Genomic DNA, 24,544 nt, shown 5'->3' on the forward strand with positions numbered 1-24,544 from the left:
CAATCTCTGTTAGGAAATGCAGTGAGCAATACGTTCAACTTGCTTTACTGACAGTGATTCTATGTAGCATTGCAAAATATAACTTTGTGACTGTTTATAATGCCCCTAGCCTGCTCCCTTGATAGTATGCAAATCCATAGAGAAGAAACAAAGCAAGATTGATGATTGTTTGCATTCGAAATAAAATGTAGCCACAAATAACTTGCAACACTAAAACAGGATGGTTGTAGACCATTTTGTTAAATTATTACGCAGTGTGTTTGCTTTCAAAATATAATGTTCTCAAGAAATGGTTGCACCTTGGACAAACAGTTAAATTATAAACAGTTTTGGTAACATTTGCTGCCGTTTTTAAGGACCACTTTATATGACATTTCTTTCATGTATAATTTGAAAAGTTTTATGTATACCAATATTAAAAAGAAACAAAAGCCAGGAAGAAAGTGCAAAACCCTAATGAGCACTATAAAAACGCGTACCCACTATTATAGTCACATAAGTCAACTTGCAGGTCTGACCTTGCATGATGCATATTTAAAACTGTAAATAATTAACACCAGTTTACAATAGGTAGGTCTGCAACAATTGATGTTTTCCAGGCAGACGCCTAACAAACATTTAGGGATTCTGTTTTTGCAGCAACAAATATACAATCGTATGTCTTCTCAGTCAGTGTAAATTCACTCGTTGAAACTTTTAAACATGTTGCTTTTCTTCTACGGGGGAAAATTGTTTTCCCACGTATGAAGAAACTCTTTCCCCATCCCCCACTTTTTCTCCTTCTTTAGAGGGGGGTGGGATCGTCCCTTGCTGTCATGTATGTTTTACTCCTATTCTTGTCAAGCGTACATTAATGACCTTTTCTGGGATGGGAAGGAGCTAAAGGGGAGCTAGGGAACACTCTTAAATGTGAGTGATTGTTCCCAAACTCACTCGGTATACCAGCCCCAAACTACCCTCTTCCAACAATTGGGGATTCCCCCCCTCCCCATTCAGTAGGCGCAGAGCCACAGGTAGGTGATTTACCAGTCTCCATAATCGCCTAAACGCTACGTATGTTGAATTGAAATAACCTCACGCGAACAGTAAACAAACCACGCATTGCTACCCTGGAAGGCAGCTAGTTTGGATACCAGTTATCTGTCGACTGTTTGGTAGTATCGGTTTGGTGAAGCCAACTCGGAAGTGTGCCCTACGTTTTTCGAAAAACACACCCACAAGCGATACGAGTGTGTGGGAATATTCTTCAAGCTTAAATGTAGGCAAGAGATGGGTCGTAAACAGTACACTTTAAATTCCAAAACGGCAAAAGTATGGTGATATGATGTTAGTTTCATCATTTGTGAATGATGTCCTGACGACGAGAATGATGATTTATGAGAATTGGCAGAAGTCGTGAATCAAGTGTGTTTGCACAGGAGGCTTCCAGGGAGTGGGGTGGGGTAGGAAGCAGCTAGATTCTCCCAGAGTAAGTGTGACTTCAAAGGAAGCTAGTTTGGAGCGCATAAGGGCTTGATTGATGCAGATCGCATTGTGTTGTTGCCCAAATCATCAGGACTGCATGTGATGCAACTGGCTTCAAAGAGTGTTGGTTACAGTTGTGAAACTGAGAGGCATACATCAACTGCAAAAGTGAAGATAGTTATTGCAAGTAGGAGAATTGGAATTGAACAGGCTCAATTTATATAGGTCTCCCCTCCCTTCGACCTGTAAGATAGCATACCTGATGTACGACAAAGTCCAACCAAGATCCAAAGACCAGACTTAGCTCTGCGAGTGTCAAGAGCACAGGCTCCTGGCATCCAATTGTGGCAAATGCACAACAGTGGTGAGCAAAAGTAGAATTCTAGAATGTCTATAGCAAGAAAGCATCTTTTCAATCAATCAATCAAGGGTTTGTTAAGCGCAACTACTCACCCAAAAAAGTCTCAAGGCACTGTGAGGGGGCTGGATGTTCACGGAGATTTGTCGAATAGCCACGTCTTGAGGTCCTTTCAGACCTTGGGATGAGTGCTGATGTATGTCGGAGGTGGAGAGGGAGGGTGTTCCATGCCTTGGCTGCGAGGAATGAGAAGGAACGCCCTCCTGTTCTGGTCTCCTTGATGCGTAGTACCGAAGCAAGGGAGAGGTGGGCTGAGCAGAGGGATCATTTGGGTGCGTGGAACGAGAGGCGGTGGTTCATGTAGGCAGGTCTGGTGTTGTGGAGGTCTTTGTGGGTATTGGTGTCAGACAGAGAAGTGTGTACATAAACATGCCCTTTAACACCTTGGCTGCATCGAACGTTCAGCTCCAGTGCTGAACGTTCGAAAAACGGATGGGGCACCGTCTGCCAGCGGACGTTCGCAGCACTACCAAGGTAGTGCACGTGACGACCGTTGGCCGACGGCAGCAGCCAAGGGGTTAAAAGGAAAATTGACATAACAAAATACTTGTTGCAAAGTGCTGGACTTGTCAATATAATTATATATATATATATCTTATTTCGTTGTTACAGTGATTTCTTTGGAAAGTCAACATGATGAGTGACGCAAGTGACATGCTGGCAGCTGCTTTGGAACAGATGGATGGCATCATAGCAGGTAAAATAGTGCTATTTTTTAAAAGATATGTTTCCCATACATTAGTGTTGGCTTTAAAAGGTGTTTATATCTAGTTTCTAATATATTAGTCTATTAAAAATGTATTCAGACTCAATGGTCAATAACATTGTAATACATGGAAATCTGCAAACCCTGTATAAAAGCACGCCTCAAATTTCTTTATTATGGGTGACTAGTGAAGTACCAAGTCGCTGAATATAAAGAAAAGATGTTGAGGTGAAAAGCAAGTCCAGTCACGGAGCAGCTGTTTATTAAAGCAGTGACATTGAAACGTTGCTCTTCTTTCTTCTGCTCTATATTTTATTTATCTTACAATGACTACCAGAAAGAAAGATTATTTTTTGCATTCCTTAAATATTTATAGAAAAGTTCGAATCTTTATGCGCTTTTGTACACGTTCTAAGTTACTGCAGCTTAGAAAAAAAAAACATACAAAACCTTACTTCTATTGAACTGTTTCTAATATATTTGATAACAAATACCTAACCGGATTTTGATTTATTTAATTTTGCACTACTGGTTTTATTTTTATTCTTGATGTTTGCAAACATTCTCTGTATTTCTAAAAGAGCTATGCACCAAGATTTTAAGTGGTTTGTGGGAACGCTGATGGTGTGACCATGTATTATATGGTGTAAAGTACCCCTGCTGTACATGAAAAGATTGTAATTCTCCTCGGAGTTCATAACCTTATAAAGGAACTCTGCTTTCAACCTCGTTCCTCAATATGGTTATGAAACCCCTTGGTGACTTGCAATATCCTTATAATAAATTGTCGGGGTACTTTATTCCTTATAGATCAAATAGATTTAAGCAGTCAAACAGATTGTGGTGCCAGACAATAATCCTAAAAACAAAGATTTAGACCACTTGACATATTACTTTCCTTATTTCTCCTCTGTGATGAATTGGTGGATCTCGAGCGACGGCGATCAAGGGCAATTCTAAAGGTTGTTTAGTTATTTTTCTCCTGGTTTGTCTAAGTGCTAAGCATATGGTTGTATTTCCTCAATTACCACCTCTCCTGCTGCAGTCGTTATATTATGAAGAGTGCCATGCTGGCTGAAGATGAGCAACAGAACTGTAAAATCCTCAAGACCCTCTCCCATTACATAATATTTGTTTCTGAGGAGACCATGTAATTAGTGGTACATCACACCCCTTAGTGTGAGTTTTCTAATTGTTTTGTTTTGTTTAACATCTGACGCACCTATTAATAGCCAGTCTTCACCTCTCCTATAGTGGAGGCATCAGATGTTGTGATAGAGGGATATGTGTACTGTTTGACCCTAAAAGATTGAAACATTTTGTTGAGTATTTTATTTCTCCTAGCAGGGACTGCCATGCAAGGCTGGGCAGTCTTTTAAGACGTTAGTCAGTCATTGCTGGATCCTCAGCAAGTCCTGTGAAAGCTATAGGCAGCCTTTTGTATTTGTTTGTGCTGAACGCTTAGAACCATTATGCTCCTTCCTAAAGGTTACATCAAGCAGCACTCAAGATTGTAACCGAGGATGGGGAAGTGGCTGAAGGCTCATGGATTGCAGTGTGTCCTCAGAGACCTCTCTCACAAGCTGCCCTGTGTACCCGCTATCCTAACAATTAATAGAGTCTACGTACATTGGCAGACACATTCTGTGTCTGTTGGTATGCACTTTCTGGTGACTATGCCTGACTGAATGTACAACAGACCCTGAGTTTGTGGGACCTACATGGGGAGTCCATAAATAAAAGGCAGCATTGCTTCTTTGGAGGCATCCGATTTGTTGACTGCACTGGGCCATTCCACCTCAGGGAGTGAAAGAGACCAGATTGAGCAATGGCAGAAAGAAGAAAAACTTATCAGAGCGGAGTGATAGAAAGTTATTACTTTGAAGAGAAGGAACTGAGTGAGGCATTAGTCAAATATTATCTATCTGAACCAAGAAACCTTTGGTGATCTACTAATTTAATAAGGATCTTGGTAGGGATAGATATATAAAGCAAATGGTAAGCTTTGGGTACAAAAAGATTTCTGTAGGTGCTATTTTAAGTGTCCAGGATGGTGGCAGCTTCGGGCCCATATTGAGAAATGTCTGTCAGAAAAGAAGAAGGCCTGAATATTGAGGAGAAACTGGCAGGCAGCAGGCAATTGTTGTTTTTTTAATGCATTTTATTTGGTTATTTTGCAATTTGTAGGGGTCGCAGCCCCACCAAGGCAAGAAAGGCGTATAATTAGCTCATGCCAACACCATATTTCTGCTACATTTTTCCTGCTCAGTCTTCCACTTGCCCATGGTCGGGGGCGATGTTGCCTTCCACATTTGCGCTATGTCCCTCTTGGCCACCGTGAGAAGTAAAAAAAAAAAAGGTGCTGCTTATATCTGTTCCCCCCGATATCCTCCGTGGAATGTAACAAGAAAAGGTGAGGGTCAAGTGGGAGATCCCATGACAGCACTTGATGGAGGTATGATCTTATTCGGCGCTAAAACAGCTGTATTGCCGAGCAGCTCCAGACCGTGTGAAGGTAATGTCCCCTCCTCCCTATCGTAACTCAGGCACATGGGAGACTGAATAACGCCCATCCGCCAAAGGCGTACCCTAGTTTAATATGCGCAATGTAAATATTTAAATTGGATAAGCCGAAAACGCATGGAAACCGCCGCAACCCTGGGGCTGGCGATGGCTTCGGCCCAGTCATCATTAGTGATTTCGGGTATATCTGCCTGCCATGCAAGCCGTGTCTTGTCCAGTGTGGTGGGTGTATGGGTTGTCGGTGTCTGATAGACCTGTTTGATCTTGTGGGATCCTAGGTCTCCTGTAAGCAACCGGCCCTCTAGGGGCTGAAACTCAGGGAGGCATTCTAAGGTACGGATCTGGTGTAGAAGTGCGTGTCAGAGTTGAAGGAACGTATAACATTTGTGTAAATCAAAATCATCCTGAAGTTGTTGAAATGATTTCATTGTGGTGCCATGCATTACATCACCGAGGGGCGGGATCCCGACGCTGTCCCAACCTTTAAATCCATTCAAAGATGTCATGGATCGGAGGTATGCGCTGTGCCATAAGGGAGTCATTTGAGTAAATGTCCCCTGCCAGCCCATCTGTCGGGTCTTAGCCCGCCAGAGTTGTATCACCACCCTGCCAGCCGGTGGTAAACGATCGAGACAAACGGAACTGTACAATAGGTGGAGGAGTGGGACCTGATCTATTGCAGCATGTTCAGCCAAATATGCTGGATCCATTGGAGAGCTATACCACCATTTGTTTATTACCAGAATATGGGATGCTACGTAATAGGCATAAATATCTGCTGCGGCGATACCTCCGCAATATGTGGATTGTGTACATGTACAGAGCGCCACTCTGATCGCTCCACCGTTCCACATACATTTATTTAGTATGGCTGCAACTTGTGGGAACAGTGAGTGTGGAATGGGGTATGGGTAGTTCTGGAGGCAATACAGGCTACTGGGCAGCGACACAATTTTAAAAATGGCAGAGCGCCCATATAGGGAGAGAAGACCACACGGCGGGTTCTGTTAAGGCCAGCCAATAGCGGAGTAATATTGCATGCCCATGCCGAGATATTTGAAGCCATAAGTCGCCTGGGAAAGTTGCGATGCCCAGGTGTCACTTCTCTGATGCCCGCATACCAGGAAAAATATAGATTTGGCAGGGTTAGCATGGAGGCCCGAGGTTCCCCCAAAAACCCTGAGGATTTCCAATATACTGGGTCCCGAGTACCAAGGATGAGTCATGAAAAAGAGGACATCGTCCGCGTATAAAGCTATACGGTCCGAGCACGATCGGGACCAGTCGAACCCCCGAAGGACCGGGTCGCTCCTAACCCATGCCATCATGGGCTCAAGAGCAAACAATAATGGGGACAAGGGACAGCCCTGTCTAGTGTCCCGCTAGATAGGGAAAGGCTGTGAGTGATGCCCCGCAACCCAGACCAACGCTGTCCGCTCCGTGTAGAGCAGGCGCACGTAAGCCAAGAAGCGAGGCCCAAAGTTTATCACCTCGAGGAGCTGGAATGAATACACCCAGCTCAGGGAGTCGAATGCCTTGTCTGTCGGCAAGAAGCAAGGCGGCCGGTCGGCCCAGGGTCGGGCTTCCGCCATGGCATTGTGTACCCATCAGATATTGTGCCTAGATGCCCTCTGTGGCATAAAGCCCGACTGATCCTGGTGAATCAGTTCACCGATACAACTCCGCAGGCGATCAGCCAACACCTTCCCCAATAGTTTTGGTTCAAACTTTATAAGGGAGATGGGGCGATACGAGGAGGGGTCATCCGGGAGTCGGCCAGGCTTATGAAAGAGTACAATTTCTGCGTGGCGCCAGTCCCTTGGCAGAATGGCGGACTCTGCAGCCTCCTGGATGGGCTACAATAGGTGGGGCCTAAGGTGTGTATGTTCTGCCTTAGGAATTCCATTGGGAACCCATTAGGCCCGGGAGTGCAACCAGGATGGAGCGCGTTGAGGGCCCCAGTAAGCTCATCAGTTGTAATAGGAGCCTCCAATTGTTCACGAAGATGATCAGGGAGACGGCAGGGAGGAATATCTACCAAGAATTCAGCAATCAGTCCGGTGAAATTTGTTTGTGTCTGGTATAGAGGGCAGTAAAGTGCCTAGCAAATTCCGCAGCGACTCCCTGTGGTGTCGTGTGAAGGGACCCGTTGGTACCGCGAATAGCAGGGACAACCGCCGGGGACTCTTCCGCTTTGCAAAGTCTATGGAGCGTCTTACTGGACTTATCTTCCCATTGATAGATTTGGTGCTGTGACGCCTCCCAGATCTCCTTTGCTTCGCCCATAAGATGTTGCCAAAGATCCTGTTGCACATGCAGCAGATTCCACGAATAATAGGGTTTGGATCGGTATTGAGCTGGGAGGCCAATGTCGTTTGAGGTGACTCTAGAGCCTCTTAACTGCTCCCGTCGCGCCCGCTTTTCATTCGTACGATAACTAATCTCAACACTGCGTACAGTCGGTTTTAGGGCTTCCCACAGAATACTCCGAGAGGGGGCAGTGGGGCATTTATCTTCCAAGTATGTAGTGACCGCTGTGTGGAGCATATCCTGGTACGCCGGGTCCCGTAGGTGCCATGGTGACATCCGCCACCGAAAGGGGGGGTTACGGAAGTGAGTGTGGAACTGTAAACTAATCGGAGAGTGATCGGAAAGCCCGCAGGGCTGGCTGGTCACGTGGGAGAACCTATGAAGATGTATCCGTGTGGCAAAGAAATAGTCCAATCGCGATTGAGACCCATGCATCGCGGAAAGATAAGTAAAATTAAGTTCGGTGGGATGACATTTGTGCCGTACGTCAGCACATCCAAAGGTATCGACTAAGGTATGCAGCTTAGTCTGGCCCTGTAAAGGTGTGATGTCTGGGCTACACTGATGGTCCAGTGGTCCCATGGTGTCATTCCAGTCGCCCCCTAGTAGGGTCAAGTTTTCCTGTGCCTCGCCCCATGTTGCCAACAGTTTATCAATAAATGCAGTTCCCAGAGGGGGAGGCGCATAAATACTGCCTATGGTGACCCGCTCCCCGGACAATGTGCATGTGACAAAGGGGAACCGGCCTCCCGAATCCGCCTGATGTGTAATGTATTGAAATCGGACCCTGTGGTGGATGAGACTAGCCACCCCTCTGGAACCCAGAGTAAAATCAGAGTGGTACACATGATGGAAACCAAATCGAGCTAGACAGGGGTCTTGCTGCCTAATAAGTGGGTTTTCTGTAAGAGTAGGATGTCAGCCCCATATCTTTTTGCTTAGCGCAAGATTTCACCTCGTTTTACCTGGTTAAGAAGACCTCTGACATTCCAAGACACTACGGTTAGATCACCAACCAGAGTAGTATCACCTGACATTAACACCCCTCGAAGTTACATGTAAAAGAGCACGGAGAGCATGGCCTGCCTGCGAAAAAGAACATGTTAACTCAAACGCAACAAAACCAAATTTCCACATACCCCCAACCCCCCACCCGACACTGCCAAGAAATAGGAGTAACTGTTGCGGTATGTGACACAGGAGAACCCCAATGCGGCCCCCCCCCCATATCCTCACCAAAGGATCCCTTGCCACCCCGCACCCATACACAACAAAGGGGCACAATAAGTCTGTGGCTTCACAGTCCCATGGCCGTGCCCCTCGCCCACCCAGAGGAGACTAATAAGGAAAGGGTTCTGGATAGACCAGTCACAAGTCAACTTGCGGTTTGAGTGTGAACATGGCTTCTGGATCGTCAAGGTGGCCGCTCCGGACTCGCCGATCTCCTGCTTGATCCGGAACCGTGTCGTTTTTTTGGGATTTATGTGGACGTTGACTAAGTGAGCTACGAGAGGAGTCAGTCTACTACAGGCGGAGAGTTAGGTCTCAGTTGAGGGCATTCATCTGTCCATGTGAAAACTGCCTCGGGAGTGTCAAAGAAAAAGGATTTGGAGTTGTAGATCACACGCATCCTGGCTGGATACAGCAAAATGTATTGCAAGTTCAGCTCAGGCAGCCGGCGCTTCGTAGCTGTGAAGGATTGGCGCTGTTGCTGGACCAGGCGTGTGTAATCCGGGAACACCAGAATGAGTGAGAGTCATGCTGGAGGCCGTCTTTGTGAGTTCTGGCGAATCATAAAATTGCGTCTTGGTCAGCATAGTTCATGATTTTGGCTATGACTGGCCTGGGGGCCGCACCCGGTGGAGGTTTTTGTGTCAAGGCTCGGTGGGCCAGTTGCACTACAAAGAACGAAGAGAGAAGATCTTTTGGCAAGATGTCCGTGAGCCATTTGGCGATGAAATTGGTCATTGAGCCACCCTCCGGCAGGCATACAAAGCACAGATTGTTGCACCTTGCATGTCCCTCTGCATCTTCTACCCTGGAGGCCAGCTCCTGCGAAACCACAGTGAGCTTGTTCACTTTTTTTTGGAGGGTGAACACCGTGTCCTCCAACGTCGAGACCCAGGTTTCGGCCTTAGTAATGCGGTCCACTGCTTTGCGGAGATCCTGGCGTACAAAGGAGACCTCAGACCCCACTGCACCTATCCCTCACATGATTGATTGCAGCCAGGAGGGCCACATTATCGGGAGCAGTAGCGCCCCCATCCGTGCCCCCCCCTGGCGGGCGTTGTGAATTGATCGATTGTGCCCTGTTTGGTGCCTGTGCCCCCGGGTCCACCCTTGCCCATCTTCGAGGGCCCCGGGCATGGGGGATGGCCACCATGGTATATGATTCAGCTGAGGTCCCAGGCGGGGCAGCGTCTAGAGCAGTGAAGCTCCACGTGTCTCTCCGGTGTGCCCATGTAGGTCGTCACAGAGTGCGGCTAGTCCGGCGAGTGCGGGTCTGCAAGCAAGATTTGTGGAGGGAAATCAGCTATCTTTTCCGGGCCTCCTCAAGACCAGGCCAGGCCACAGAGCTTTGGATGGGGTCTCAGAGCGAAGGCCCCACACCACCTCAGCCCAATCCGGATCCCCGACCTCCAGAGGGCCAGACAACAGCTAGGCAGCGCCGGGGCGGCAGGCCGCGCTCTCTCACCCGCACGGCCATCCGGTAAAGGGAAAGGTGAGAGGAGGGGAGGGCGGTTGCAGCAGCGAGACGCAGCACAGAGGCAATTGCAATGTCTCTCCCACCTTGTATGGTCGCTGGTGTGAAACATGCTCTCTGATCTCCCCTCAGCAGCAGTGCCACTCCATGCCGGATCGGGTCGACCCTGCCGGCCGCAGACACCAACATCTCCCAGTCTGTGCCGGTCGGATGAATGCAGGCCTCTTCCCTCGCCGACTGCGCCACAAGATGCAGTCTCTTGTGGGGGAGGAGCATCCACCGCGCTCCCCACTGGAGCCGGAGCCCTCGGGTGTCCTGTGGTGCTCCCCCGGAAAGCAGGGAACGACCTCCTAGCAGGTCCCCAGGCAATTGGGTTTTTGATAATTAATTCAAGATGTATATGTGTGGGCAGGTGAGTGTGGTTTTATAATGTGCCATTGAATAGTGAGCACCTGTCCTCCATGGATTTAATGTTTGCTAAGGGTGCGAGGTGGCGGGTTTTGATTAACGATAATCTGCTGATTTGCACACCTGAACTGCACTGAAACCTTAAGGAGGCACGAGCATTTTTTAAACAGCTATTTTTTAAAATCACAAAAACGCTGCTTATGTTTTTAAAGTGTTATTGACTTTGTAATGTGTTAAACCTCACCTCTTTTAACGCCCACCGACCAGTCCGCCGGCTCCCCGTTCCACCACGGGTTCTCCCGCTTGACGTGGAGGGAGCGTAGGCGGGACTAGGTTCGAGTCACGGGGCAGAGGTCGGGGGGCGGGAACTACCCTGCAGAACCACCATTTAGGAGTGGATCTCGGAGGCACTCGCTGGATTTAATGTTTGCTAAGGGTGCGAGGTGGCGGGTTTTGATTAACGATAATCTGCTGATTTGCACACCTGAACTGCACTGAAACCTTAAGGAGGCACGAGCATTTTTTAAACAGCTATTTTTTAAAATCACAAAAACGCTGCTTATGTTTTTAAAGTGTTATTGACTTTGTAATGTGTTAAACCTCACCTCTTTTAACGCCCACCGACCAGTCCGCCGGCTCCCCGTTCCACCACGGGTTCTCCCGCTTGACGTGGAGGGAGCGTAGGCGGGACTAGGTTCGAGTCACGGGGCAGAGGTCGGGGGGCGGGAACTACCTTGCAGAAACACCATTTAAACTGGTATGGGATCGTCGCGCAGCGGTCGAGCGCAGCGGGCGCGCCGGCGGCGCGCCGAAGGCGCGCCAAGGGCAAGCCCGTCTGCGCCCGTCTGCGCCCGTCCGCGCCAGGACGGGGCAAGGGGCCATTTCCCCTGCCCGTTTGCGATTTGCTCAGGGTTATTCTAGTGAGGAGCTACTCAGACTCAGACCTCAACACTGTCTGAACCAAGAGCCATTCCTTCTAGACAATACCACAGCTTGTTGCTCTGTGTATGTTTTCCCCTTCACATATGCACTTAGGCATTACTGGGGAAAATGGGAATGCACAGATTAAGACTGCCGTCGTGGACATTGTCTGTGACAAACAGTTCCATTTTCTTACCACTAATTGTAGGTCATTGCCTAAGCATAAAGAGGATCTTTTTAATCTCTTAACTGATGTACAGCCAGATGCTCTTTTCTTAACAGAAACTTGGCTGAATGATAGTTCAGGGCCAGATATTGCCTCAGCTCTTCCTCCTAATTATGCTATAGTAAGGAGAGATAGAGTTAATCAAGTCGGAGGTGGCATAGGGATAATATTAAAAAAATGCTATCAATGCAAATGGACAAAACTTGATTGGCCCGATTGTGAAGCCGGCCTTTTTAAACTTTCCTTAACACCCCAAACTACCTTCTCGGGTATTCTGATTTATCGACCACCTGGAGCGGCTGGTGATTGGATGTCAGCCCTGCCTGACCTGCTTGCCCCACTTTCGATGGAGGCCGCTATGTTCTCCATCCTCGGAGATTTGAATCTGCATCTGGAGGATAGTAGTTGTCCCATGATCTTCAACTTCCTCGCAGACTTAGAAGCACTTAATGTACATTTGAGGAATAATGGTCCTACGCACTCTGCGGGCCACCTATTAGATCCGATCCTCACAAATTTTAACCAAATAATTTGTAGACCTGCCATTCCGATATTATGGTCAGATCACTTTCTCACCCATTTCACCATCTGGGCTCATAGTACAAAAAACTTGGTTAGATCAGAAGAAAGGTTTCGGAACTGGCAAAGAGTTAGTATGGATGATCTAAACACTCAGCTTACTCATTCAAGCCCTAACATTGCCTTAAGTAATCTTAGAATTGGTGACTATAAAATCATCAATACCTGGCTAGCGACTGCTGCACAGACTGTAGCTCCTCTTACATTAAGCAAACGCACTTCCTGTCACCCTCCAGCCCCATGGTTCTCTCAAAAATTATGTGATGAAAAAAGACACTGCAAAAAATTAGAGAGGCTGTGGAGGAAAGACTATAATTCCACCAACAAAGAGATTTACAAGCAAGCGCTCAACGCTTACCATTTATCTTGTAAAACAGCTAAGGGGATTCATATTAAAACTACTATTTTAGCAGCACAGAGTAACTCTGGTACTCTTTTTAAAGTTTTAAAAAATTTGGCTGGAGCAGCCTCCCAACCAGAACCACCGATCCTATCTACCCTATGATGCAATAATATAGCCAATTATTTCAATGAGAAAATTACCAATATTTATTCTCAGTTTAGTAGTAATAAGGAAAAGGACACAGTGCCCATAAATAATACCTCCCTCTCTGGCGAGAAAACTCACATGGTAACCTCCAAGATGAATGTGCTAACAGAGTGGCAACCCATGGACATGTTGACTTTTGTAAATATCCTTAAGAGCATAAAATCTGGTTCTCCGCTGGACCCTCTTCCTGCGTCCATTTTAAAGCAGCTGGATCCTCTCATTCTGGACGTAATCAGATCTCTACTAAATGCTTCATTAGCGGAGGCTGTAATTCCAGATGACTGGAAGCATGCTAAGGTCGTCCCTCTGCTAAAAAAAGCAGGGGGGGACGCGGAAGTTCTCTCAAACTTTCGACCAATATCACTGCAACCTATTTGCTCGAAGGTTCTGGAAAAGCATGTCAACAACCAGCTATCCAAATTTGTCAATGACAACAATCGGCTGCATTTTTCACAGTCTGGTTTTAGGAAGGGACACTCTACGGAATCTACCCTACTGGGAGTCACTGAGACCATCCGCAAGGAATTAGATGGAGGGGGTACAGCGGCACTCATTCTTTTAGACTTGAGTGCCGCCTTTGACACCATCTCCCACCAGATCTTGATTCACTTGTTGGAGGATATCGGAATACAAGGCGATGCCCTGAGATGGCTGGAACAATTTCTGTTCCACCGTACTTTCCAAGTCTTCTCAAAAAATAATTCCTCTGACATTCATAAATCTTTTTATGGGGTACCTCAGGGCTCCATATTGAGCCCAATTTTATTTAATATATACGTTACCCCATTAGCTAAGGTTGCGGAAGAAATGGGCCTTACTATTTATTCCTATGCGGATGATACGCAATTGGTGTTTTCCTTAGCATCGACGGACAAATCTGATTCCTCTCCCATTCGTTCTGGACTTTTGAAAATGGCTAACTGGCTTTATGATAATAAATTAAAACTGAACGCTGAAAAAACAGAACTTCTTATCTTTGGCAATCAGAAGAACTTATGGGGCCCCACTTACTGGCCAGTCGAAATGGGCCCGCCCCCAGTTGCGGTCCAATCGGCCCGTAATTTGGGCATAATTATTGACAACAAACTGTCGATGTGTGCCCATGTTACTAAAACGGCCGCAACTTGTTTTGCCATCCTTAAATGGTTAAGGAAAATTCTGTGGCAACTGCCTGATGGGGCACAACGGACTGTAATGCAGGCCTTAATAGGGTCTCGATTGGATTATGGAAACATCCTCCTCCTAGGAGCCAATAAAGGCACTGTTAATCGTCTGCAGATTGTGCAGAATGCCGCAGCGAGGGTGCTTCTTCATCTCCCAGGACGTACCAGTATATCTGACCATCTGAAGAAATTACATTGGCTGAAACTCACCAACAGAGTGAAATTTAAAGCACTCTGCTTTATGTTTAAGATCAGTACGAATGAGGCCCCCTCCTATTTGTGTAGATTGGCCTTGAAATATACACCCTCACGAGCTCTCCGATCCATGACGCAAGCCAAATTTGTTGTTCCTAGAGTTAAGCGAGTACGCATGGGTGGACGCTCTTTTTCCTACCTGGCCCCTGTTTTGTGGAATACCCTTCCCCTTAACTTGCGGCTGGAATCAAACTACCTTAAATTTCGTAGGGGAGTTAAATCTTGGCTTTTTGATCAGTAGTTCTTCCTCCTTTAAGACGCAGTCTTTTTAATTAAATCCAAGGCGCCGGGAAACCCTCCGGCTAGCTGTTGCGCCATATAAATGCACAAAATAAATAAATAAATAATACTCACTTACTGATAATTGTTACAGAAATAAATGCTCTTCCCAAAAGGGTGGTCTATGTTTTCACCAGAAGAAGGGTGGGCGTGGAGATAAAGAGGAATTCTCTTCAAGCCCCCAAACAACTCAGCCCGATAAGTGCTATGAGTGCGAGTCAGTATGGACACTACAAGGGGGACTCAATGCGTCCAAAAAGAGCACTGGAGGAAAGGTCCCAGGGTTGGTGAGTGTAGTACTTGGGGAGGACTTTGTCCCTGTTATTGTGGGTGAGTTTAGTTAGGTTACCCTAGTGTCCCTGGGTGACAGTGTGATGGTTCCTAAGATCCATGTGCCCTCTAATAATATAAGCAGTCAGTCAACATCAATGGGCAAGGTGTAGAGCAGTGGTTCCCAAACTTTTGACTCCTGAGGACCCCCATGAAGTCACCACTGGAAGCTGGGGACCCCCAAGCAACTTGTAGGAGTTAAATTTCAAATATTAAAAGAGTAATTCGAAAAAAATACACACGTGTGCACACAAAACAAATACTCAAAGTACTAAGGATTTTGGGGCCAGATGTACGACCATTTCATTTAGCGCCTCGCAATTGGCGACACATTGCGAGTCCAAATTGCGAGTTGCTAAATGAAATGTACAACAGTGTGTTTAACACTGTTTGGGATTCCCAATGGGGTCGCAAATTGCGAGGTTCATTAATATTAATGAGCCTCTCGCAATTTGCGAGCCCATTGGGAATGCCAGCCCTCCCAGATATGGTGGCCTGCTGGGCTCTGCAGGCCACCATGTCTGGGACTGCTTTTAAATAAAGCAGCTTTTTAAAAAATGCAGCGCGTTTACCATGCATTAAAAAAAACTGAAAATTAAACGTTTTCCTTTCATTTTCTAAGGGCAGGCAGAGGTCCCGAGGTAATTGCGAGTGTTTTGCGACTGCAAAACCTTTGTCCATGGTTTTGAGACTCGCTATTTGAAAGGGAATGCCCCTTCCAAATAGCAAGTTGCAAAACCTATTTAGCGTGTCGCAAACCAATTGTGACTCCCGAAATAGGCAATGTACATGGCCCAATAGGTTTTAGGTGCCCGTTCGCGCATCTAAAAACGGATCGTACATCTGGCCCTTAGTATTTTAAATTGAAGTAATAGCCCCTCTGTCACATATATTTCATTTGTTTTATAGCATCTCTCATACCATTGTAGGATGTCAGAACACTTTACATCACACACATAGAGAGACATTGAATCATACATGTAAATCAGTGTGTATATAAAATGTTTAAAGAGTGCTTGGTCTGGTAAAGCACAAACTCAGTATTCAGAACATAACACAGTGGCTAGCGCTGACTTCATTATTAAAAATGTATTTCCACCCTAATAAATCTTTTTAGCAGCATCAGGATAACGAATAACTGGGAAAAAACATAACTTTCCAACTGGTACCATGCATTTTGCAAGCAGCTCTTTGAGGACAGTCTAAAGGTCCCTCTGCTGCATTACGATTGTCACTTATGAAGTGCACAGTAACGAAAGAATCTCTGTGCCAAAAGCAGTAACCACAAACCTATGCACATAAAATACTGCCTTTTAAAATGCATGTTGCACGTTCTTTGCAGTAGGCACATTAACCCTCTGTGCTAGATTAGTTAAGTCAAAGCTGCCACTGAACAAAACTCTCCTCATGCTCCAGCAGGTACATTAATCACAAGCATTATCTTGACACTTGTATTGTTGCTGGAAAGCTGCTAATTATACAAGAAACTTTTGGGTGGTTTTAAAACTGTTGCCTACGGACCCCCTGGGAATGTGTCTTGGACCCCTGGGGGTCCGCGGACCCCAGTTTGGGAAACACTGGTGTAGAGGCTCTGAGGGATACAGAAGCCAATATGACTATGTTAAGGAGTCAGCTGCTTTCCTCCGAGCAGTTTACTCCAAATGCATTCCACCAGGTTGTGGTGGCTGACAACACGGAGGGTCACTATCCTGGGGCCCTACTTCTATTTGAATTTAGGGGTGTGGAGTGGGAGTCAGGTCTCCTGAAAGTTGCAGTGAGCCCTGCCATGCCTGTGGACGGTTTGTTATGGCCTTGAGCACACTACCTGGAAGGAAGTGGTGCTCAAGACTCATGTATAGATGATAGGAATACCTGATTGGATCTGTGCTACGACAATGTCCATGTTATTTATTTATATGCTTTATTTATAAGTTTTATATAGCGCTAGCTATTCCCGAAGGTATTAGAGAGCTTTACATATAATATGTAGTCATATGAAGAAGAATAAGCATAAATAGACAAAGAAAGTCATTTGGCCGCCAAGGTAGTTACAGTATGCAGACATGGGAAACCGCATGAGCTAAAAATGTACAAGACAAAGTGGACCGCTGAAACAGTAAATTTACCTCTGGCCCTGGTGAAGTCCGAATGTTGGGGGGCACTGGATCTGGTGCCTCGTTGGACTAATGTGCCCTCTGTTGGAATCTGTGTTTGACTCTGTGGTCCCAGCTTTGAGTCCCGGCTGGTCCAGCAAGAATTTAATTCATTCAAGGTTGAAATAATTGAGCACAAGTGAGCTGGGTTCCAAACATCAGTGCCAACATGATTATTTAAAATGCCTGACTACCTGCAGATAGATGCCTTTTTATTGAAATGCTGCTGGTCACAGATGTCGAAGAGGAGAGTGAACCTCTCCTTGACCTTAGTCTGCACAAGAAAGATGGGTCTGTGGATGGAATAATTCTTTCACCCACTCTGAGCAACAGAGGGACTGCCAGCAAGTGTTCGGAGAGAGCTCCTCTCTGTTCGCCATTGTCCCTGGGGCTATCCACCTTTGTATCCATGTTGTGATCACTGGGACAGCCTCCCCGTTAAGAATAAGTCTTACAGGTTGTCAGATAAAGTGAGGTCAGCATTAAGGCTGAAGTATCCAAAATATTTGAGCTGAGGGTGATGTAACCCTCCAGTAGCCTCCTGTCCAGTCCTGTGGTTCTTGTACCAAAAGCTTCCCTGCTGGTCACCACACCTGAACTGATTCACTTTGTGGATTATAGAGGCTAAATTCTATAACTATGGGCAGGTTAAGAGTTTGGCGGTCCACAGGACCGCCAAACTCACGGTGGAAGTGCGGTAGGGAACCACCACACCAACAGTCTGACTACAGTCTTACAAGTATAGCAGTCAGACCTCCAGGGGACTGCCGCAACTGCCAGGGATCCGCGATCCCTGGCAGTCTTACGGCGGTCTGGGCAAGCAGTATGCTTGACGTGCCGCTGCTGCACCGCCAAGCATATTACGAGTTTCCACACCCTAAGTTTTTTCATAGCGTTGGGGAAACAGGCCCCCTTTTGCCCGTGTGCGTGGGGATGCATGCAGAGGGCCACATGGTGAACCCCCCAGTCTGCATGCAACCACTTTATTGCACCCCATGGACCTCGCTGTCTATGCCGTGCAGTAACGGCCTTAGGCGCTTCCATTACGGTGCTTTTTTAATAGGCACTGTAATAGGACTGCTGAATCGCCCCCCTGCCAAACAATGAGGAAACTAGTCTTTGGTAGTTGCTAGCATGGCAGCCCTCTCCCAGACCGCCAAAGTCGTAATCAGGCCTTTAGACTGATGCTCACCTCACCTTCCGGGCAGATGAGTTGATTGATCGCTTTGGGGATGGCTGCCCAGTATCACAGTAGGTTTGCTCCCTCTGTTAGGGCCATTTGTCAGTTCCCTGATGTAAGATCAAAAGAAACATCAGCCTTCTCCACTCCAGAGTGCCACACCCAGTTTATAGTGATATCCTTTGGATTAAAGAGCGCCCTTGCCACCTTCCAGTGGCTGGTGAACCAAGTCCTTGTTGGTATGAAGGCCTTCTCTGCTGTTTATCTGGGTGACATAGGTGTCTTCAGTAGCAGCTGGAAGGGCCACCTATTTCACCTCCAGAGAGTGCTTCGGGCTCTGCAACAGGCAGGCCTGACTATCAAGACAAGTAGGTGCCAGATACCAGATCGAGCAGAGGCCTGTGTTGTACGTGGGACACATGGTAGGCACGGGGGAAGGTGCAACCCCCTTCAGGTCAAGATACAAACTATCCTGGCCTAGCTACCCCTCACTGGGGTACTGTAGGAGATTTGTCAAGGAATATGGCACCATTGTGGCCTCTTTGACTGTGGCGAGTTCAAAAAAGCAGCCCAGGAATGTAAATTGGACAGAGACATGCCAAGTTGCATTTGATTCCTTGAAGCAGGCCCTGTGCACAGCTCCTGTGCTCAGGGCACCTGACTACTCCAAGGAGTTTATCGTACAGACAGATGCCTTGGAGCATGGCATTTGGGCAAATTTATCTCTGCTTAATGAGGATGGCCTAAACTAACCGGTAGCCTTCATCTCCAGGAGGTCACTCCCCAGGGAACAAAGGTGGAGTGCAATAGAAAGAGAAGCTTTTGCTGTGGTTTGGGCACTGAAGAAGCTGCGGTCATACTTGTTTGTGGTCAGTCTGAATCCGGATGTGAGTGCCAGACACCTCAGGTGGCTCATGCAAATGAGGAGTGAGAATCCCAAACTGTTGAGGTGGTCCATTACCCTACAGGGTGGAACAGAGACCAGGAGTAAACTACACCAGTGCTGATGGTCTAGCCATGTTTTTCCGCCTTAGTGAAAAAAACTCCCTAGAGACTGAGTGGCTCTCCCCACTCTCGGGTGAGGGGACACACGTCTTAAACGTGTCAGCCTTAGCGTGGTCTTTCACCAATCATTTTGCATTTTGTCTCCATGTTTTGTTGAATCTTTTTGTTGGCCATGGGACTCTGAGTATTTTGCCACTGCTAATTGGGACTACGGTGCTGGTGCTTCTTCCCTAACCATGTGTGTAATTGGTGTATACCCGCTTGACCTATTTAATTTCCGTGTAAGTTCCTTCTAAGGTGGTATGTCATATACCAACATCCTGTAGCTTAAATGCTACTTGTGGGCTGCAGCACTGATTGTCCCGATCACAGAAATAGCTTTTCAAACCTGTCTCGGGCCTGCCACTGAAGTGCCTTTGTGCAATCATTGACTCTTGGACTTGGCATCTAAAACTACTTGCCAAGCTTTAAACTCCCCATCTATAACATATAAGTTACCCCTAAGGTAGACGCTAGGTATCCTTATGAGGAGGGTGCTATGTAAGTAAAAGGTAGGACATGTACTTTTATGTCTTGCGTGTCCTGGTAGTGACAGTCTATTTTGTTTTTCACTACTTTGAAGCCTACTCCTCTTGTAGGTTAGCAGGAGAGGAATTCCTTAATACTCTTTTAAGCTATAATTTCTGATCAGAGATGAGTAGCTGTTTCATATTTCATAAGTTTGGAATGGTATTGATAAATCCTACTTACTGCTAAAGTTGAATTTAACATTACTAATTTAGAAATGCCACTTTTACAATGTATTTTGAAGAAAATAGGAATCTGACCATCTTATTTTGTTTCGTGCTATTTATTTATGCAGACTGAGGACCAATCTATTAATTTTGTTGGTCCTGGCTATTTTTCGCTTAACTTTTTACATTCATCAACATATTTTTTAATTCAATTAATCTTTGGTTGCCTGAACATAAAGATACATATAATAGTTTAAATAAAATTCGACTTATACAACAATAAAAAGACATACAAATTCATACAGCAATACAACTTTTCACTGTTGATTAAATTTCACAATAAGTACTTAGTCACTGAGTGATAGTATGCATTACACCATTGATTTATCAAACCAAAAATCACAAGGAACTCCTTAACAACACTATTTCTCATCCTGTTTCTCTGTTCCTTATTCCATGGGGTTAAGCTCTGGGCATTATGGGATATAAAATCTAAATCTCCCTATCATGCTACTTAGGCTTAGTAAATCACCCTCATAGAGTAAAAACGGCTGGCTCGTTTCTAATCTCTAGAAATATTAGGGGATTTTCTTCAGGGCAAATTGTGCGGTGTAATCTGAACTGGTGTGTTATTGTTGATTGACTCAGGATTTCAGCAGTTTGTTTTTTGAATGTCAAAATTGCTGGGTAGAGAAGATCGATACATCTTGCCATTTGCGACCAGAGAAGGTACTTTGTTCACCAGGCCCTACTTGGGTCATGTGGACGGCTTGTGCTTCAAAGAGGTCAGCTCAAACTTTGACTTTGTCCTGGTCCAGTGCGAACTAAAGTAACCTTTTTATGACTACTTGCTTCTAAGCTCTTTACTGCATTTATTCTTTAAAAATTCAATATCTCCACTTCAATACATTGGATTTCTGTTTTGGTCTTTTTTTGTTTATAATATAATAACCTATTTATTTTTATTTTTGTAAATGTGGAACCTTTTTTTGGTGTATTTAATGTGTTACCCTGTCTGTGTTGCATAAATAATTTACACATTGACTCATTAGATAAGCCTGACTGCTCTGTGCCAAGCTACTAGAAGGTGAGCACAGGTTCTCTTTTACTGTGTATCTAGGATACCCTGACTAGACTTGTTGCTTCTGCTTGGACAGGGTGCATACCTTTGCCAACCAGAAAATCAATTTCTAACAGTTTGGTGTGGGTTATGGTCGAGGCTGGTGTTAGGTTGTGGATAATAATTAGGATTTGGATTGGGATTTGTATGTTTGAGGATGGAAGATCAGCATTTTCTTCCTAAGAGAATTCACTATAGACCTTTTACTACTACAATATATCTGATGGCCATTAAAGTTTGTTTTTATAGTGAGAGCTAAGCAATATTTATTTATGATCGTTTTCTTCAGCCGTGTGCCTCTGTGTAAGTACCTTTTTTGGAATGAGAATGGCAGTTATGAAAACCGAAGGTTTGGGATCAAGAAGAGAAAAAGTCGTGGAACAATGTATTTCTGCTGCTCTGTTAGAGTTTACTTAGTGATTGAATTACTACTGCACAAATAGTAACCAAGCAACAGTAGGTACGCTAAGGAATGAAGCATCATTGGAAAATTGATGAGCGAAGTTGAAATACCGCTTAAATCTAAGAGAATACACTGGCAAAGAAAGATCTTGGTAAAGTCGTTCAGAGTTTAGTTGAGTTGGGTAAGTTGAAATTGTGCTACAAGGATCATTGCTACACCTTTAGTATTTCATGCATGCCTTTTGGGAGTGTAGACACTTTGCTTCCATGAGTTCAGGTTCCTACACCAGTTTGGTTTATCCAGATGACACGTAATAAGCATGAAAGTTTGCAGATAAAACCTGCAGCACTGTTCATGGGGAATACAAAAAGCAAGAAACACTGTAGTTGCATCTAGGAGTCCCAATTACTAATAAAATGATCTTGAAAATGTCAAAAACTTCTTTAAATAGTCTTCTAGACTTGAGACCCTGCTTTAAATATTGTGCTTGGGTGGAATGTTGAAAATAGGGTGACCTTCATGCCCCGTTTATCTTTTCCCCAAAGTGCAGATCCTGACACTCTCGCTGGTCTGTTTCTTCTTCCCCTTCTTCTTGATGCTAACAAACACACATTTCATCACAGACCGGTTAGTTCAATATCAGCTAAAGGTTCTTAAAGATAATCACTGCCAACTTATGGGCCAGATATACACTGCTAATTGCGAGATTTCTCAGCCCACCATAGCTCTGAAAAGTGGGTCTCTGGACTGGGTATATCATTGGCTCTTAAGAGGGATTTCAAAAGCTCCGCATCTGCCAATGCTATGCCCTGGGACTGACGTGTAACTTGAATTAGAATCTGAAATTGAACAAGCTGTAAAATTCAATATGGATTTAATGGCATGTGCTGGGAGTTGGTTATTAGAGACCTCTATGAGTAGGGTCATGATCTACTTGAATGAAAAAGCTCTTCTACTCACTCGGACAACTCTAAAGAGATCCGAGAAAGGCAAAGTGTCCACCAGAAGACAGAATAAAATCACTGTTTCACTAGCCGTGACCCAGGATGCTTTTCTTCACTTAAACATATTCACCACACCACCTTGAGCATCATTTGCATATAGGTAGGATCAGAAGCTGTGAAATTGTGTTGCATGCATACCCTTTGGCAGGCATGCAAGCCTTCAACTTCACCAAAAAAGCATGTGAAATAGTATATCATTTTCACACATTAAGTCTACTGTATATATTTAGGCAGTGTTTCATATGAGGCACATCTAAATGTACAAACCCTAGTATAATTCTCCAGAAATAAAATATGATTTGAAGCAGTTCCAGGTCAGAATAAAGAATCTTACAATGATATTGAGGATCTGGAGGTCTGCATTTGGGCCCTATTGTATAGAGATGATGGTGGATAATAGACGTGCGTCTTCAGTCCGACATTTCCTCTTCCCCTCAGCACAGTAAAAAGATGCTAAGTGTTCCTGGAGCTTACTCAGGGCTACTGGACTTATGCAATTTTGGGGATACAGCATATTCCGCATAATTATGAATTCGCTACATTGGCCATAGTCTGCAGATTTTAATCAAAAAAAGGTTGTTTCTAGCTCAAAAGGATCAAAAGTTACTAAAAACGCAGCAACACTTGTCGCTGTGTGGTGAAAAGCACTTCACAAAGATTGACTGGTCTGACGTGTGTGAATTAATGGAAAACACAAACTGAGAAACCACATTGGAAGGAACTAAATGATGGGGAACCAATTTTAAGGAAAGACAATTTTAAGGAAATACAAAAATACTACAATTAAAGGAAACATTTTAAAGGAATAATTTTAAGGAAAAATCCAAAATTGCATTAAACTTGGATGGCTTTTTGGACTACTGTGGGTTTTTTTGGTTCAGGGATCGGTAATGTTTAGGGTGCTGAGGGTTTTTTATGGGTCAGGAATAATTAGAGTTCGGGTATAGAATGGGGTATTTAGGATTCAGAGATGGGTGTAGGGGTGGTGAGGGTTTTTTAGGATTCAACCAAGAGTGGTTTTAAAGTGTGTGAGGTGTTTTTAGGTTTCAGGGATGGTTCTTGAGGGGTTTTAGGGTTAATGAAAGGGTAGAGTTTAGGGCTGGTGGGGGGTTTTAAGGTTCAATTATGTATAGCTGCTGAGGTGGTGAAGAGTTTTTAGGGTTCAGGATAGGTTGGAATTTAGGGTGGTGAGGGGTTTTAAGGATTCAGAGATGGGTGGAGTTTAGATGTACAAAAGGGTTTTTAGGGTTCAGGGAAGAGTAGTTTAGGTTGAGTTCTTATGGGTCATGGATGGCTGATGTTTAAGCTGTGAGGGTTTTTTTAGGGTTCAGGGATGGGTGGAGTTTGGCTATGCAGGGGTGTTTTAAGGGGTATGTAATGGGTGGGGATTAGTTGTATTAGTTGTAGAAATGGGTTTTCAGGGTTCAGGAATGGGTGGAGTTGGGGGTTGTGAGTGATTTCATGGTTCAGGGATTGTGGATTTGTGGGATTGAAAGGGATTTTAGGCTTCAGGGATGAGTGTAGTTTGGGTGTGGTTAGAGGTTGTAGCGGGCAGGATGATTTATTATTTAGGGGTTGTGAGGGGTCAGCAATGGGTGGTGTGTAGAGGTGATGCTGGATCAGCAAATTAAAAGCATCCGAAGTAATTGTTTGACAATGTGGAAGATCTAAATATGAAATAATGTCCCCTTAAGTAAAGCACTGAAATAATCTATGACAGAACTGTTTCTGAAACTAAGACCTGCAGCCATTCCATTTACACTTAAAAAATAAGCATTCAAAAATCAATTTCGACCAAAGACATTCTATGAATTTATTTCTATGAATGGGTAAATGGCATTCATTCTGAAAATGTCCATTAAACAGTTTACATGAAATGGTTTCTCAGTAATGGTATTCCATGAAATCGTTTTTCTATGAAATCACGCACAACCATACCTTTCTGTTGCTTAGGGCTATATTTGGGTGTGAAACTGGTACTAATGACTTGAAATATATGCCCGTGTGTTAACAAATGTAACCAGCCTTGTCAAAGTCAATAGGTCTTTCCTTTTTTACCTATTGGCGTGGCCAATGGCTTTTAACCATGCTGCACAGCATCCTTGATAA

General features: G+C 45.0%; 1 protein-coding gene across 18 annotated transcripts in view; it reads left to right on the top strand.

The window, feature by feature from the left end:
- PPFIBP1 (PPFIB scaffold protein 1) overlaps positions 1 to 24,544 on the top strand; it is a 978,725-nt gene that overhangs the window by 161,623 nt on the left and 792,558 nt on the right. For all 18 annotated transcript variants that reach the window (XM_078674144.1, XM_078674143.1, XM_078674142.1 and 15 more), the window contains exon 2: positions 2,495 to 2,579. In XM_078674144.1, coding sequence (XP_078530270.1) covers positions 2,516 to 2,579 — 64 coding nt within the window. In that variant the 5' untranslated portion in view covers positions 2,495 to 2,515. The remainder of the gene's footprint in view (positions 1 to 2,494; positions 2,580 to 24,544) is intronic.

Source organism: Lissotriton helveticus, chromosome 1_1 (genome assembly GCF_964261635.1).
Source record: "Lissotriton helveticus chromosome 1_1, aLisHel1.1, whole genome shotgun sequence".
NCBI classification, from domain to species: domain Eukaryota; kingdom Metazoa; phylum Chordata; class Amphibia; order Caudata; family Salamandridae; genus Lissotriton; species Lissotriton helveticus.